Source organism: Pelodiscus sinensis, chromosome 12, assembly GCF_052426305.1.
Source record: "Pelodiscus sinensis isolate ZL-2025 chromosome 12, ASM5242630v1, whole genome shotgun sequence".
In the NCBI taxonomy this organism is placed as follows: domain Eukaryota; kingdom Metazoa; phylum Chordata; order Testudines; family Trionychidae; genus Pelodiscus; species Pelodiscus sinensis.
The window spans coordinates 50,207,052-50,223,517 of NC_143063.1; the positions used below are offsets into that span (position 1 = coordinate 50,207,052).

The 16,466-nt window shown below is 55.6% G+C and overlaps 1 protein-coding gene across 4 annotated transcripts; it reads right to left on the reverse strand.

Moving 5' to 3' along the window:
• Window positions 1–1,615: 1,615 nt before the first annotated feature.
• NQO1 (NAD(P)H quinone dehydrogenase 1) lies at window positions 1,616–7,838 on the reverse strand. Of its 4 annotated transcripts, XM_075939781.2 has the most exons (6): window positions 7,682–7,838; window positions 6,602–6,766; window positions 6,392–6,522; window positions 4,215–4,328; window positions 3,340–3,441; window positions 1,616–2,025 (listed from the first exon to the last, which is right to left on the reverse strand). In XM_075939781.2, exons 1-6 carry the CDS (start codon window positions 7,686–7,688, stop codon window positions 1,717–1,719), a joined length of 828 nt encoding a protein of 275 aa, XP_075795896.2. In that variant the 5' UTR covers window positions 7,689–7,838; the 3' UTR covers window positions 1,616–1,716. The 4 variants fall into 4 exon arrangements, with proteins under 4 accessions (XP_075795896.2, XP_006122297.3, XP_075795894.2 ...); XM_006122235.5 differs by lacking the exon at window positions 7,682–7,838 and having other exon boundaries at window positions 6,602–7,143; XM_075939780.2 differs by lacking the exons at window positions 1,616–2,025; window positions 7,682–7,838 and adding an exon at window positions 2,614–2,830 and having other exon boundaries at window positions 6,602–7,143.
• Between the last annotated feature and the right edge of the window lie 8,628 nt (window positions 7,839–16,466).

The window sequence follows — 16,466 nt, forward strand, 5'->3', positions numbered from 1 at the left end:
GTTGGCAGCACCAGAAGAGGCGAAACACCCTCCCATGGGTGTTGGTCAATCCCAGGGTGCCTGTGAGCCACTAGTGTAATGTGGCCACGAGACAGGCAAATACCATTCGAGGATGCAACAGGTGCTGCCTTTGCAGTTCAGACAGGGACGTTACTCGCATTATACGCGGCACAGGGGAGCTCATCAGGAAGGCCGTGTGCCTTTTTAGACAGATGAATTCAGACTGGGAACAAGCCCAGAGGACTGGAGAACCTGCCTTACGCGGGTAGGCGCTTGGCTTGTTTAGACTAACCAGGCGAAGGCTCGGGGAGACGATTGTTCTCTGTAACTACATAGCAGGGAGAGGAGCTACTGAAGTGAGGGGACGATGCTGGCACAAGAACAGCTGGATCTAATCTGGCCATGAACAAGTTTAGGCTTGAAATTAGATGAAGGTTTCCACGCTGCAGAGGACTGAGGTTCTGGCACAGGGCAGAAAAACCGAATTGGTTCCAAGACTGAGTTTGTGGAGGGGACGATCGGGAGAGATTGCTCGTGGCGTGACTACTAATAACGATCCTCTCCGAGGGCTGGTGATGGGACACAAGAGGAGGGCTCCGAGTTACTACAGAGAATGTTTTCCGAGGTGTCTGGCTGGTGGGTCTCTCTCAAGCACCTGTTTGTGGGGTTGGGAAAGGAGCTTGGGGGGCAGGTCACGGCAGTGTAGAGTGCGCATCCATTGCTGGTTTGAGCTACACTGCACAGTGGATTCTCTACCTTAAAGTCTTTACATTAAGATTTGAGGACGGCAGAAACTCAGCCAGAGGTCATGGGGCCCCCCCAGCTGTGGCTAGCTGAGGTTCTGTGGCCTGCCAGGTGCAGCAGGTCTGAGCAGGTGATACCGATCACTATTCTGGTCTTAGAGTCTATGAGGCAGAGTCCTCCAACCCAGCGATATTGATGGCAAGAGCACCTGATGGGCTGTGTCCCTTCCCTAATGTGCTCTGGAGAGCACACGGGTTGTGCAGGCCTCAAGGCCCCCGCTGAGCACCAGGGCAGAGGTATGAAATAAGGTTACAACAGGACATGTCTTCATAGGGAATCATGGGGTCAGACCTGAGCGGAGAGCTTCGACTGCACTCTGCAAGGCCCGCAGGGTGGTGAGCAAGCACCACTTAACAGGTAAGATCCCCAACTCGTCCCACGCATAGGGCAGGTTACACTGCGGGGCAAAGTCGGCCTTGTTTACGCAACTCAAATACCATCGCTGGTGTCGATGTACCTTGGGTCACGTTACTGCAGGGGGTCGATGGGGGCAACTCTCCTGTCAACTTCCCTTCTGCTTCTCCATCTGGTGGAGGACCTGAGCTGATGAGAGAGCGATCGGCGGTCAACTGCGTGGGTCTTCCCTACTCCCGCTAACTCGGCCCCTGGAGGCTGATCCCACCCCACCCCTGAATGTGGACAAGCCTTCAGACACTCCTGGAACCCAGCAGATGAATGACTGCTGCCCAGCTGGAGGACGCATGGCTCTGACTTCGCCCTGAGCCAATGGGAGGAACGAGCAGCCAGCAAGAGGCACCAGGAGGACAAATGGTCCCCTCAGCCTCCCAAGGAGCAGAAAGGCAGCTGAAAGTAGAGTAAAGCCAAGAGACCTGCCCTGTATTGACCAAGTGGCAGAGCGCACAGAGAACGACACCAGATCGGAGCCCACTGGGCCCCGGGTCCCGGAGGAAGCTATTTCTTCTGGGCTTTGACTTGGCTGTCGGGTGGGATGGCCTTGCCCAGGTGCTGCCCCACACTCAGCCCGTATTTCTGAGCTTTCTGGTGGTCCTGCACCTCTTCTTTCAGCACGAAGCCCCCCTTGAAGCTCAGATCAAAGCTGCTGTGTGGAACAAAACTGATGGGTTGCTCCTCCCAGATAGTGGCCAGGCGCTTCTGCCAGTCCTCCAGGATCTGCAAACAGGCGCCCTCGGGAACGTGACTAATGCCATAGGCGATTTGGGGCTCCAAGACTTGGAAGCCACAGAAATGGAGAATGCCGTTCTAGAGGGAGAAAACACAGGGAAGCACTCAACTGCCACAGGCCGCCTTCAATCCAAGGCCATTTCTGCTACTGGAGAAGGCAGAAGCCCTGGGTAGGAGCTCACACTGGCTCCCACAGGGGTCTGGTTTGGTATGAAAACCTAAACCCTCGGATCACATCTCAGTGGATGGCGTTAGCCGGACCACAGGAGCGGAGACCTGCTGCTCCTTGCACTGCAGGGATTGGGGTCTGGCCCTTTCTAGATCCCAAGGCCCAAAGGGACACTTGTGATTGTCCAGCCTGACCACCAGGCCCCAGAACGCCCCAGAGCTGCACCCTAGACGGTAGCGTTCAGGAGAAGAGCCAGGTAATTGCCAATAATTCACTTCTTTCCTGAACGAGTTCTTCACCTTATTTCTCTTAAGTATTTTCCACTTGGGGTTTTAACAGGGCTAGTTTTGCAAGATGAGGTTGAAATGAATTCTCCTGTGCGAGAGGAATGAGAGAGGAAACGATCATCTAGAACTTTAAAATCTCAGGCTCAGTTGAGTACAGGCAGCATGAAACCCCTCCCCTCCCAGCACGTCACTGAAAACAACGCCCCATCACCACTCAAGTTCCCCCCTGCCCATTATAGCTCCTAGGGAAACTGCCCCTCTTCGTTTGTCTCTAGCGAACGTGACTCCTGCCTCTGGCTGTCCCGTGCTGCAAAGGCTCCTCCTCCTCTGGCCCCCGGAAGTCCCCAGGAGCTGGAGACCTGGGGCAGCCTGCCGGGCTTGGCAGCCGTGAACTCGACACACTTGTACCCAGGACAGCCAAGCCAACCTGAAGCCCACGAAGCACGTTAGTAGGAGAACTTGGCATTGCTGAGCTGATCAGCACGAGCCTGCTCCAGGGCCCCAGAGCCATGCTCCACACGTGGGCCAGCTGGCCTTGGGGTACGTTAAAATAGCCTGCTTGGAGATACGAGCCCTTTGCCCTACAAGGATCCCCAGCACCTCTCCTGAGTTACTCAGCGGGGCTGGGAGCCGACACTCCTTGCTCTGAGGTTCCAAGCCGAGACCCGCAGCTCCCTCCTGCTCCGTTCGCTTCCCTGCACGCTCTCAGGCCGTACGACCAGGGCCACCGGCGTTGGAAGCGGGAACGTCCCATCGAGTACATTCCCAGGGGGAAAAGCAGGATTGTTCCCTCCAGGGTGGCATCCAGTGCAGTTAACCTTGCCCACAGCCCCCTCCCTCGCCTCTTTCTCCCCCGTTCCCGTTGGCGGAAAACGCAGCCTCCTTGGAAGGGGGCTCAGGACTGTGGCCTGCTGCTTCCAGCGCTGCCGCCCGTACCTGCAGCGGCCAGAGGAGCACGTTGATGTCCCCGTTGACGCCCGCAGGGCTGTACATGCGGCCGGTCGCGCCCGTGCTGAAGGAGAGCAAGGCCTTCTTCGTCTGCGGGAGAAAACCGGCGGGAGTCACCCCCGGAGAGGCAGCAGGAGCAGAGCTAAGCTGGGGTGAGTGACTGTCACCCCATGGAGCTGTCAAGCGGCCACCGCTGCGTCTCAGCCCCGGCTTGGCTGCACTTGTATTGCTGGCGAGGAGCCAGGCTGGGAGCAGCAGCAGCGTCCAGGGGGAGGGGTGGGGGGTGCAGCGCAGGGACAGTGCGGACACGGCTGGTCTAGCGGACCGAGCAAGCCTGGGTGTCGGGAATTCCAGGCAGCTCAGTTCCGACTGTCAGCTCCCTGAGGTCCGGCACTAGCCATGTGTGCAGGGGACAGTGATCAGCGATGATCCTGTGCCCAGCACTGCAGGTTCCTAAAGTTCTGCCCCCTTCAGTTCCCCCCACGGTAGAATTTGGATGCCATGCCAGCAGCATTACACTGGTTCAGGCTCTGCTGAGCCTAGATCTGCGAAGGGGAATAGAGCAGCCGGCTTGCCAGTAACTAGGGGCAGAAAAATCAACATCCCACGCCCAGAATTCTGGATTTTCTCTCAGCTGCAGTTAGATTCGGCTTTGGTACAGAACCAGCCCTGCAGATGCAAGTCCTCCCTCTCTTCCTACGTGCGACAATTCAGAAAGCTGCGACATCGGCATCTGTCTCCGTTGGAAGGGACGGCATCTGCTCTGGGCACGTGTTCTGCAGTCATCAGAGCTGGGCTTCAACTCGAGAGACAGACCCCTCGACGTGAGAACGTGGCATGAGTACCAGACCACGCCTGCCTACCTGAAAGGGCCCCTGTTGGTACATCTTGGCAAGAGAGTAGGCAAATCCTTGTGTGAGCACCCGATCAAACCAGCCCTTCAGGATGGCAGGCATGCCGAACCAGTAGAGGGGGAACTGTCATCAGGCACAGAGAGAGAGAGAGAGAAGGGCTGCCACTCTCCGGTTTCCAAGGTAGCACGACGGCAGCACATGAACATAGAATCCTAGAATGCTAGAACTGGCAGGGACCTCGAGAGTCATCAAGTCCAGTCCCTGCCCTCAGGGCAGGACCAAGCACCATCTAGCCCATCCCTGCCAGGTGTCTGTCCGACCTGCTCTTTAGTATCTCCAGGGATGGAGATTCCACAACCTCCCCAGGCAACTTATCCCAGTGTTTCACCACCCTGACAGGCAGGCAGGAAGTTTTTCCTAATGTCCAACCTAAACCTGCCTTGCTGTATTTTAAGCCCATTGCTGCTTGTCCTATCGTTAGAGGCCAAGGAGAACAATTCCCCCCCCCCCCCCGCCCCGACCTCAGCTAATTATTTTTTTACCCACTAGTTCTTCTAGCTTTCACCATATCCCCGACACAGCCTTTCCTGGGCTGAGAGTGCCCTGTGTGAAGAAACACTGCCGCTTGCTTTGCACTCACTGCCCTGCCAATGTCACTGGGTGATCCCTGGTTCTTGTGTTCTGGGAAGGGCTCAGTAGCACGTCTGTACCTACATTGTCCACACCACTTGTGATCTCATAGACCGTAGTCATATTCCCCTCTGGCTGCTGCTTTTCCAAGCTGAAAAGTTCCAGGCTTTCTAATCTCCTTTTATGGAAGCTGTTCTATACCCTAACTAGGTGCTGTCCTTCTCTGTCCTTTCCAAATGCAGGGGGGTTGTTTTGATGGGGGCAATCAGAACCTCCCAAGTATCCCAGGTGTGGGTGTACCAGGGATTTAGATAGTGGCGTTATCATATTTTTGTCTTACCCCCTTCCTAATAGTTCCTAACATTCCATTTGCTTCTTTGACTGCCACTGCACATTGAGTGGATGTTTCCAGAGACCTACCCGCGACGACTCCAAGATCTCTCTCTTGTGCGGTAACAGCTAATTTAGACCTTATCAATGTATCTGTAGAGTTAGGGTTATGATTTTCCATGTGCCTTAGTCTGCATTTATCAAGCACTGAATTTAAATAAAATGTTCTTGATCCTTCCTCCAGTTTAGGGAGACCCTTGTAACTCTTTGTGGTTTGCTTTGGGCTGTACATTCTAGAGTCATAGAATCCTAGGGTTGGCAGAGACCTCAGCAGTCATCGAGTCCTGCCCCCTGCTCAAAGCAGGACCAATCCCAACTAAATCAACCCCGCCAGGGCTTTGTCAAGCAGAGACTTAATCTCTAGGGGTGTCTCTAGACTACAGAGTTTTGTCGACAAAAGTGGACTTTTGTCGACAAAACTATACCTGCGTCTACACTACTGCTGAGTTCTGTCGACATAATGTTGACAGAACTCAGCAGTTTTGTCGACGCTGGTAAACCTCATTTTACGAGGCATAACGCCTTCTGTCGACAGAGTTTCTGTTGACAGAAGGTGGTGTTGCCTGTAAACTGTCCTTTGCGTCCACACTACCATGTCGACAAAGCAGCTTGCTTTGTCGACAGAACTCAATGTAGTGTAGACGCTCTTTGTCGACAGAAGTTTTGTTGACAGTATCTGTCGACAAAAGCCTGTAGTCTAGACGTACCCTAGGGGTGGAGATTTCACCCCCTCCCTAGGGAGCCTATCCCAGCGCTTCCCCACCCTCTTTGGGAAATAGTTTTTCCTAATCTCCAACCTAGACCTCCCCCACCGTAACTTGAGACCATTGCTCCTTGTTTTGCCATGTCACCACTGAGACCAGCCTCTCTCCAGCCTCTTTGGAAAGGAGTCATTTTCTGTTGTCCGTAAGCTTTGCCACCTGGCAGTTTACCCCTTTTTCCAGACCATTTATGAATGCACTGAACAGCGCCGGTCCCAGTACAGATCCTGGAGGGGGCCCTGCTTGTTACCTCTCTCCCCGGTGAAAACTGCCCTGTGTTAACCGGTTACGGATCCATGGAGAACTTTCCCGCTCGCCCCATGACTGCTTAACTGGCTTAAGAGTCCTTGGTGAGGAACCTTGTTAAAGATTTTCTGACGAGCCAACGGCAGGGCGAGATGGTACCTGGAATATCAGAAGGTCGGCAGCTTCCAGCTTTTTCTGTTCGGCACCGATGTCGCTGCTCAGCCGCCCTTCCTCCCAGGCCCAGGCGGTCTCAGGACCATACTTGAAGTTGCTGGGGTCTCTTGGCTCCCCTGGGGACGCAGAGAGAGGTGAGTGCCGGGGCGTGGCGATGAGGAAGGCTGACCCTAGGGTGGGTGGCAGGGGCCGTACCCATGATGTCATTCCGGGATAGCACGGGGTTGAATTTCATCTGGTAGAGGTCTGAGACAGTGACGCTCCAGCTGGCCTCCTGCAGCACGGCCACGGCCGCATCTTTCATGGTGTGGTTGAAGGAGGCTGTCTCCTCGTGGGCCAACACAATCAGGGCTTTTCTGCCTGCAAGACACGGCAGCCAGCTTGGGCCCTTTCCAGGACCCCGAGACACCCGTCGGGCCTGTCCCCTGAGAGCAGGGCGCTGACTGTTCTGTGCGCTTTGCGGTACCCAGCCCAGGGTGTGAGCCGCACCCTTGCCACGTGCTGTGTAACTACGGCGGGGCGCTGCCCCCCTATGCTCTGCCAGCTCCCAGCTGGGCCAACAGGCATGGAGGGGCCCCTTCCTCCAGGTCCCCCCCCCCCCCACGCCCTGCTTCTCCTCCTCCAGCTCCAGCCCGGGCTGCGAGTCGCAAGGGAGGCAGGAGGGTTGTGGGGGCCCAGGGGAGGGCGAGGTGCATCCCCCAGCCCTGTCTAAAGAAACTTCCTGCATCAGCCCGATTTCTCACCACGGCCCCTGGGCTGCGGGGCTCAAGCTGCCGGCCCGGCCCCAGCCTCCTTGCACAGCCGGCACCTACGGAATGTTTGCAGGACGGGGCCTCTGGGAGCCCAACAGCCGCGGCCCGAGCCCCGGCGCTGCTCCGCGTGGGGCAGAGCTCCCAGCCCCGGCCTGCTGGGGGGGGGGGGGCTGGGCCCGGCTGCTGCCCCCCGCCCCCCCCTGCTCCCACTGGAGCCCCAGGCGCTGCAGCCAGGCTGCCTGGGGCAAGTGGGGCCCAGCGACCCCCCCCCGCCCGGCTGCTCGGCCCCGAGGCGACTCGAGCGGCACGGCCGGGGGGGGGGATTTGTGGGGGGGGGCAGGTTCCGGTGCCAGCAAGGGGGGGGCTGAGCTGGGGGTCGCTGCCGGCCCGGGGGGGTCACAGCGCTGCCCCCCAACCCCCAGAGCAGCAGGCTCGAGAGCGGCTGGGCCCCCAAAGCTCCCTGCCCCCCCCGGGCCCCTGAGCCTGGCGGGTCCGGTCCCCCCGCGGCCCGGGCGCCACTCACCGGCCATGGCGCGGGACGAGCCGGACTCGGGGCGCGGCGCCCAGAACAGCCCGGCCCCGCGGGCCGCCCATGCGGGAGCCGGGGCGGAGCCGGGCGCGGCGCCAGCTGCAGCGGGGACCCGGGTGGGTGAACAGACCCCCCCTGCCGGGCCCCCCCCCCCCCCCCCCGCCCCCTCCCTCCCCCCTCCCCGCCGGGCCCCCCCTCAGCTCCCTCCTCCCCCGCCGGGCCCCCCCCCCCCCCTCAGCCCCTCCCCCCTCCCCGCCGGCCCCCCCCTCAGCTCCCTCCTCCCCCCCCGGCCCCCCCCCCCTCCGCTCCCCCCCCCCTCCTCCGCCGGCCCCCCCCCCCCTCCGCTCCCTCCTCCCCCCTCCCCGCCGGCCCCCCCCCCCCCCCCCCGCCGGCCCCCCCCCCCCTCAGCTCCCTCCCCCTCCCCGCCGGCCCCCCCCTCAGCTCCCTCCTCCCCCGCCGGGCCCCCCCCCTCAGCTCCCTCCCCTCCTGCCGAGGCCCCCCAGCTCCTCTCCCCGCCAGCCCCCCCAACGCCGCCCCCGCCGACTCCCCCCCCCCCCCAGCACCTCCCCCTGCCAGGGCCCCGGTTCCCTCTTCCCCCAAGCAGCCCCCTCTCAGCATCGTCACTGTCTGTGGCCTCCCCTTGACGTCCTTCCCTGGGACCCCCACCTCCCTCAGTGCCCCCCGCCGGGTCTGCTGGACCTCCCAGCTCCCCTTCTCCTGGGGCTCCCCTCCGCCTGCCCAGCCCCCCTCCTTTTCCTGGCAGGCAGCCAGCCAGCCCTCCAACTCCCCCCCCCCCCACCGGCTGGGGGCACTCTCTATGCCTGGACCACATCATTTCATCTCCCCTGGCCAAGCCAGTGCCTAGGGATTGGGGGGCAGGTTTTCGGAGGGCTGGGAGCACCTCTGCCCTCTATCTCTCCTCCTCCCCCAGTGCCACAGGTGGTCCTGAGTGCCAGGCCATGGCACCGGGGAGCGACTTGGCTGTAGCCATAGGACCCTCCCCATCGGTTCCGGCGTCAGGTCCCCAAAGTGAGGAATGTGGCTAAAAGAAAACACGATTTCGGTTTGTTTTCCTGGGTTCGACCTCGCCGTCGCTCTGGGCTGGGGTTTCCTAGTGACGTCTCTACAGCGGCCAGGGCTAGACACAGGCCACTTTTGAAAAAACGAAGCCTGAGACTGGCCCCTGGTCACGGGATTCCAGGGGCTGGAGATTTAAGCAACGTGCCAAACTCACAGGCGTTGCCCTGGGTGTCTTCAAAGGGCCAGGAGTGGACTTTGCACTTCAGCGCCGGCTGCCCCAGGGTGTGCTGAGTCACTGGGACCAAAGGTTTCCAACATCTGCTCTGGGTGTGGCTTGTACAAACAGAGTTTGGATCTAGAGGCGTTGCCTGGGGTTTACAGAGCTTGAGGGAGTGGGACGAGCTACCCAAGTAATCGGCTCAGAACGGACTTTACCCGAGACAGCTGAAACAGCTTGTTCAGACCCGTAGCTTTCAACCTTTCTTTCATTTGCAGACCCCTTTGGGAATCTTAGATCACAGGCTGCACACCACTGGTTAGACGGAAGGCAGTGAGGGGCAGTGTTCCCTCCAATTTTTTGTACCTCTGTGTGCAGAATAAATTGTATGTGCACTGAGGTAGGAGCGGATGTGCACCACCACTAGAAACAGGCTGCCGGCTGTGGGTGCTCTGCTAATCAGCTGGGCAGCATTTGACTTTCTCCTGGGCGGCCGCCCAAGTGGTCAGCTTTCAGTGAACACTGGTGCGGGGATAGGCATGGGTGGTGGGTGATAAAGGCAAGGGAAGGCTTTGCCCTCGCAAAACTGCCCAGCTCTCCAGATGGCCAGGAAGGCTCAGGCTTGAGGGCTGGGGTTGGGTAGGGCTTGGCTGGGGAGAGGGAGATGAGAGAATCATAGGACTGGAAGGGACCTCAAGAGGTCATCGAGTCCAGCCCCCCGCCCTCAAGGCAGGACCAAGCTCCACCTACACCATCCCTGACAGATGTCTATCTAACCTGTTCTTAAATATCTCCAGAGAGGGAGATTCCACCACCTCCCTTGGCAATTTATTCCAATATTTGACCACCCTGACAGTTAGGAATTTTTTCCTAATGTCCAATCTAAACCTCCCCTGCTGCACTTTAAGCCAATTACTCCTTGTCCTGTCCTCAGAAACCAAGAGGAACAAATTTTCTCCTTCCTCCTTGTGACACCCTTTTAGATATTTGAAAACCGCTATCATGTCCCCCCTTAATCTTCTTTTTTCCAAACTAAACAAGCCCAGTTCATGAAGCCTGGCTTCATAGGTCATGTTCTCTAGACCTTTAATCATTCTTGTCGCTCTTCTCTGTACCCTTTCCAATTTCTCCACATCTTTCTTGAAATGTGGCGCCCAGAACTGGACACAGTACTCCAGCTGAGGCCTAACTAGTGCAGAGTAGAGCGGCAGAATGACTTCACGAGTTTTGCTTACAACACACCTGTTGATACAACCTAGAATCATATTTGCTTTTTTTGCAACAGCATCACACTGTTGGCTCATATTCAACTTGTGGTCCACTATGACCCCTAGATCCCTTTCCGCCATGCTCCTTCCTAGACAGTCGCTTCCCATCTTGTATGTATGGAACTGATTGTTCCTTCCTAAGTGGAGCACTTTGCATTTCTCTTTATTAAACTTCATCCTGTTTACCTCTGACCATTTCTCTAACTTGCTAAGGTCATTTTGAATTATGTCCCTATCCTCCAAAGAAGTTGCAACCCCACCCAGTTTGGTATCATCTGCAAACTTAATAAGCGTACTCTCTATCCCAGTATCTACATCATTGATGAAGATATTGAACAGTACGGGTCCCAAAACAGACCCTTGAGGAACTCCACTTGTTATCCCTTTCCAGCAGGATTTAGCACCGTTAACAACCACTCTCTGACTACGGTTATCCAGCCAATTATGCACCCACCTTATCGTGGCCCTATCTAAGTTATATTTGCCTAGTTTATCAATAAGAATATCATGCGAGACCGTATCAAATGCCTTACTAAAGTCTAGGTATATGACATCCACCGCTTCTCCCTTATCCACAAGGCTCGTTATCTTATCAAAGAAAGCTATCAGATTAGTTTGGCATGACTTGTTCTTCACAAACCCATGCTGGCTATTCCCTATCACTTTATTACCTTCCAAGTGTTTGCATAGGATTTCCTTAATTACCTGCTCCATTATCTTCCCTGGGACAGACGTTAAACTGACCGGTCTATAGTTTCCTGGGTTGTTTTTATTCCCCTTTTTATAGATGGGCACAATATTTGCCCTTTTCCAGTCTTCTGGAATCTCCCCTGTCTGCCATGATTTTTCAAAGATCATAGCTAAAGGCTCAGATACCTCCTCTATCAGCTCCTTGAGTATCCTGGGATGCATTTCATCAGGACCTGGTGACTTGCTGACATCTAACTTTGCTAAGTGATTTTTAACTTGTTCTTTGTGTATCCTATCTTCTAAACTTACCCTCTCTCTGCTTGTATTCACTACGTTAGGCACACCTCCAGACTTCTCGGTGAAGACCGAAACAAAGAAGTCATTGAGCATCTCCGCCATTTCCAAGTTTCCTGTTACTGCTTCTCCCTCCTCAGTAAGCAGTGGGCCTACCCTGTCCTTGGTCTTCCTCTTGCTTTTAATGTATTTATAAAAGGTCTTCTTGTTTCCCTTTATGCCTGTAGCTAGTTTGATCTCAGTTTGTGCCTTTGCCTTTCTAATCTTGCCCCTGCATTTCCGTGTTGCTTGCCTATATTCATCCTTTGTTATTTGTCCTAGTTTCCATTTTTTATATGACTCCTTTTTTATTTTGAGATCGTGCAAGATCTCCTTGTTAAGCCAAGCTGGTCTTTTGCCATATTTTCTCTCTTTCCTACACAGCGGAATTGTTTGCTTTTGGGCCCTTAACAATGTCCCTTTGAAATACTTCCAACTCTCCTCAGTTGTTTTTCCCTTCAGTCTTGCTTCCCATGGGACCTTACCTACAAGTTCTCTGAGATTGTCGAAGGGGGGTGGCTTCAGACAGAGGGGGCGGGGCCTGTGCTGGCCTTCCCCCATGGGGTTCTGATTGCTCTTTATAATACATCGGGGTAAACCCCATGGAGGGGAGATCTGTTTGCGCGAAGGACGGGGTTGGCGGGAGAGCTGAGGAGGATGAACTGGTCATGAGTGAATGTAGGCTGGATGCTGCCAAAAGGCTCCTAACCTTTGAAGGAGTGAGGTGCTGAACGCTCTCGTAGTAGCTGGAGGAGAAGCCCCTGACGAGGTTTCAGCCAGAGCTGGGGAAGGTTTTGGAGGGTGTCTGGCTGTGCTGGTATGTGAGGGGAAAATCATTGCTAGAGCTTAGCAGTATCCTCTCTCAGCCTTTGCTTTGTTAGGATGGACAACTCTCTCCGTGTCCTCTTGTGAAAGACTTTCCCTCCCCGATCACCCATGAGCCCTCCAGTGTGCACCTCTTCCAGCTGCAGTCCACCTCCCTGGAACGTGAGCCCCTGGGGCTGAGCAGAGAATGCCAGACGAGGTCACAGCACCTTGCCTAATGGCATGAGCACGTCCCGGCTGCAACTGGAAGTGCCTTGGCCGAGCCATCCCCTTTGCCTTTGCAGGGGCTGCATCGCGACGGTGGCTAATCAGCCGGTGGTCAGCTACGGCCCCAGCCGGAGGCAGCAATGCTTGTAGTAGCCCCCACGTGCAGCGCCTTGTGCTCGCTCATCTCGGTTCTACTGCTCCCCGCCTCAAGGTCAGCTGGTTCGCTCAACAGGCCCGTCTAATCGGCCGCACCGCCCCTGCCTCCCAGCTTCCTGCTGTCAGGTTACTGGATTTGAAGGGGAGCAGCCAGATCACTGCTGCGCCCACGGGGGTGTTTGCCCCCAAGTCTGTACAAAGGGGCCATGGGAGGTGTCAGACGAAAGCTTGTGTCCTACGGATTCCGTGTCTGCTACTCATGTACCTGTGTGATGTCTGTGTGTGGAGTTATGAATATGGACTCTGGGCTGGTATGTGAATTTATTACCTTCCAAGTGTTTGCATAGGATTTCCTTAATTACCTGCTCCATTATCTTCCCTGGGACAGACGTTAAACTGACCGGTCTATAGTTTCCTGGGTTGTTTTTATTCCCCTTTTCTGTCCCTGAGACAGAGCCATGGGCCTGGACTGCCTGTTGTAATGAGCTATTGTGCAGTCGATGACTATGCTAATTGGCGAGGCTCCAGGAACAATGGCTCTCAAGGTGGCCAGTACACACCTGAGGAATGCGTCTGGAACCTGCAAAGAAGCCAATACCATGACTGCTGACATGGGACACAGGGATAGGTCACCTGACCATCTGACCCACTCCAGCTTGGAAAGTACCAGGAATCGCCATGAGGCGATCTCCATCTTATCTTCAGTTCTGCCACTGATCCCAGATGCAGCCTTGCGAGGGACAGAGCCGGGAAGGATTGCAGACCCGTCCTGGCATAGGATGCTCACCAGAGACTTTTAACCTAGCAGTTTGTAACATCTCTGCTGAGAGCCCGCAGCAAGAACTTGGTGGTGGGCGCACGTAATGTATTCTCCTTAACAACCTCACTCTCACGCTTTTCTTTCTTTTAATAATAAACCTTTAGATTTTAGATTCTAAAGGACGGGCCCAGCAGGATCTTGTGGGTAAGATCCAAAGTGTAAATTGACTGGGGATCTGTGGCTGGTTCTTTGGGACCAGGAGAACCCATCCGGGGTAGCTGAGATCGGGTTCTAGAACCCCTCACCTGTGTGCAGGCCTGGGGCTGACTGTGGCACAGGGGGAGCTGGAGTGGCCAAGGGGTTTTGCTCTTGAGGATTCCTGCTGGCTGGATTGGCAGCTGAAGCGCTCGGTGTGACTGACTTGTGGCCTATTTGGGAAGGTCTCCAGTCTGGGGCTGTAAGCAGCCCTGGTTTAGAGCAATTCGCCCTGAGCTGTGTCCAGACCTGGCCCATCACACCTGCCATCAGTGAATTTCAGTCGCACACTCCTGCTTCTTCAGCCACTCATTAATGAAAACGTTAAATACGATGGAGGCCCAAGGCTGCTGGGGCACGCTGTGCTTCAGAGCAATAGCCTGCCCCCCCATTCACCCGTGCTCGTGTGACGATGCATTTCGTACCCAGCCTGCCAAGCAAGCTCTAGCCAAGTACGTACCTTGTTAGGGGCGGGGTTGAGATTTGCCCATGCGATTGGTACTGAACTATGTTGCAAGTTCTGGGAGTCGGCCTCCAGCGATAACGCAGGGACCCTGCCCGTAGGCGGGTTCAGTGCCCATTGATCAGCCGGGGATTGTAAAAACGTACAGGTCTGTGAAGCTTCGCTCAGCGTCTACCGGGACAGTATGGACCGAACACACACAACAGGGGCCGGGGTCTCCCGTGAGGGCCTCTCTCTTCCCCCACTTATGGAGGAAGCAACAAGAATTCTGGGACAACAGAGTCTGGAAACGAGGAAACTGGCCCTGGGCTTGTATATGAAGAACTGTCACTTACCTGCAGCATCCCGTGGGATGAGAAACTGCCTGATCCAAATTCTGCCTATTCTACTAGGGGTTAAGCTTTAGGCTGCACAGCTCTTTTACTGTCTGTGGTAACTAGCGGTAACCTCCTGTGCCTCTCACTTAGGATCTCTCTCTCTCTGGAACTAATACCTCTGAGCTATGACAGCTGCTCAATCCCAACGGGGGTGGAGAAAGTAACTAAGGAAGTGATACAAGAACTAGGTGTGACAGGGTGCTGAAACCTGCACTATCGGGGTAGGGGAGAAAGCCCGGGTGGAGAAGGTGGTGCGGTGCTGGGCTTCCCCTGGGGGAAGGGGAAAGAGCAGGACAGGAGCGCCCAGGCCAGAGCGTACCCGTAGCAGAGAGTGCAGGCGGGAGGGGCCAAAGCGTTGCAGGGAATGAGGAGCGCAGAGGCAGGCGCTTGATGGGTGGGGCTGAGAGAACGCCAGCACAGATGCAGCAGCCGCGAGGGCTGAACGCCCAAGGTCACGGGGTCCACTCAAGGGGGGGAAGAGATGCTTGGGAGGGGCAGAGCCGAACTGGGGTGGGCATCCAGGGGAGAGGGGACTGCTGTGCCTGAGTGGGTCAGGGATCACAAACCCCAAGCCTACCGGGAGAAACTCACTGCCAGCAGGCTGAGAGGTGAGGGCCCCCGGGCAGTAGTGCGGAAGCAACCCAGGGTGGGCAGAAGGATTACTGCTGCGGGCTGGCGCGTGAGCGCTCTGTTCTTAGGGCTCTGGGTTGGGGGCGGGCCCAGGTCCCCCTCACACCCCCAACCCCGAGTGTGGAAAACAGAGTTGGGAGGCTGGCGAGTAAACGCACCCTCATGGGGGGACTATAAAGGGGAATTGCTACAGCGGTTGACTTCCTTTTAGGTGGAAAAGAGGTGAACCCCAAAACTGCCAGGGGGAAGCCACCTCACACTAGGGCTCACCCAATTAGAGTCATAGACAGCAGGTTTAAAACAAACGAAGTATTTTTCACACACTGCGCAGTCACCTTGTGGAACGGTAACACTTCTGAAAATATTCTTATGCTATGGATAGGACGTAACTTGAGCTCTGCTTTATGCACGATGACTCCAGTAAGGAACGGTTGGGAAGGAGATTTACGGAATAGCCTAGAACTTGACGGGACTTAGAAAGGTCACGTCCAGCCCCCTGCACTCCTGGCAGGATCACTCTAGACCAGGCATGGGCAATAAAGCCGAGGTGAGTCCTGGTGGCTCGCTGCCACTATATTGATCTGACTTCCTGGTACGGGGCATCACAGTTCCCATGGGCTGGAACAGCGATCCATGGCCAACAGGAGCTGTGATCCCCCCGCACCTGTGGAGGCGCAGGTAAATATGATGGTGTGGGGGCCCACCAGCGAGTAACCTTGGTGAACTGCCACCAGTAGTTGCTCAACCCTAATCTAGCCCATCCCTGCCAGGGGTCTGTCCAACCTGCTCTTCAGTATCTCCAGGGATGGAGATTCCACAACCTCCCTGGGCAATTTATTCCAGTGTTTAACCACCCTGATAGGAAGTTTTTTCCTAATGTCCAGCCTAAACCTCCCTTGCTGCAGTTTAAGCTCTTTGCTGCTTGTCCTGTCCTCAGCAGTTAAGGAGAATGGTCCCCTCCTCCTCCTTGTAACCCCCTTGTAGAGACTTGACAGCTCTTATATCCCCTCTGTTGTCTTCTTTGCAACCCAAAATCTTTCTTTCCTCATGGGTCGTTTTCTAGCCCTTTCATCATTTTTTTTGCTTGTCTTTGACCTCCCCCCTTCCTCATGTGTCTAAATCTTACCTGAAATATGATGCCCAGGACTGGACCCAATTCTCCAGTTGAGGCTTAAGCAGCATGGAGTGCTGGAATGTCTGCTTGTCTTGCTCACAACAGTCCTGCATTCGACACTTTCCAACAAGGACTTAAACACTTGAACTATCTCACCCATTACCAAGACAGTTTCCCCAATTATCACCTCTAATACCATTAACTCACAAACACCCACTCTCCCTACCTCTAATATCAATTCACAGACACTTACCTTCCTTCCTCCCCCCCCCCCCGCATCCCCCTCCTGTTCTGCAATGTGATTTGTCCTTTTCATATTCATTTTTTTTAATTGTATCCTTTGGTATATATGGTTGTGACTACTTTCTTCCACTATTTGATCTGAGGAAGTGGGTCTGGCCCACGAAAGCTCATCACCTATTAAACCATCTTGTTAGTCTTTAAAGTGCTACATTGTCCTGCAT

Coding starts and splice junctions, on each gene's coding strand:
- NQO1 (XM_006122235.5), bottom strand. CDS start 7,133: ATGCAGGAAGTTTCTTTAGACAGGGCTGGGGGATGCACCTCGCCCTCC. Junction 6,523..6,601: donor ATCCCGGAATGACATCATGG/GTACGGCCCCTG, acceptor CTGCGTCCCCAG/GGGAGCCAAGAGACCCCAGC. Junction 2,026..3,339: donor TGCTCCTCTGGCCGCTGCAG/GTACGGGCGGCA, acceptor TTCTCCCTCTAG/AACGGCATTCTCCATTTCTG.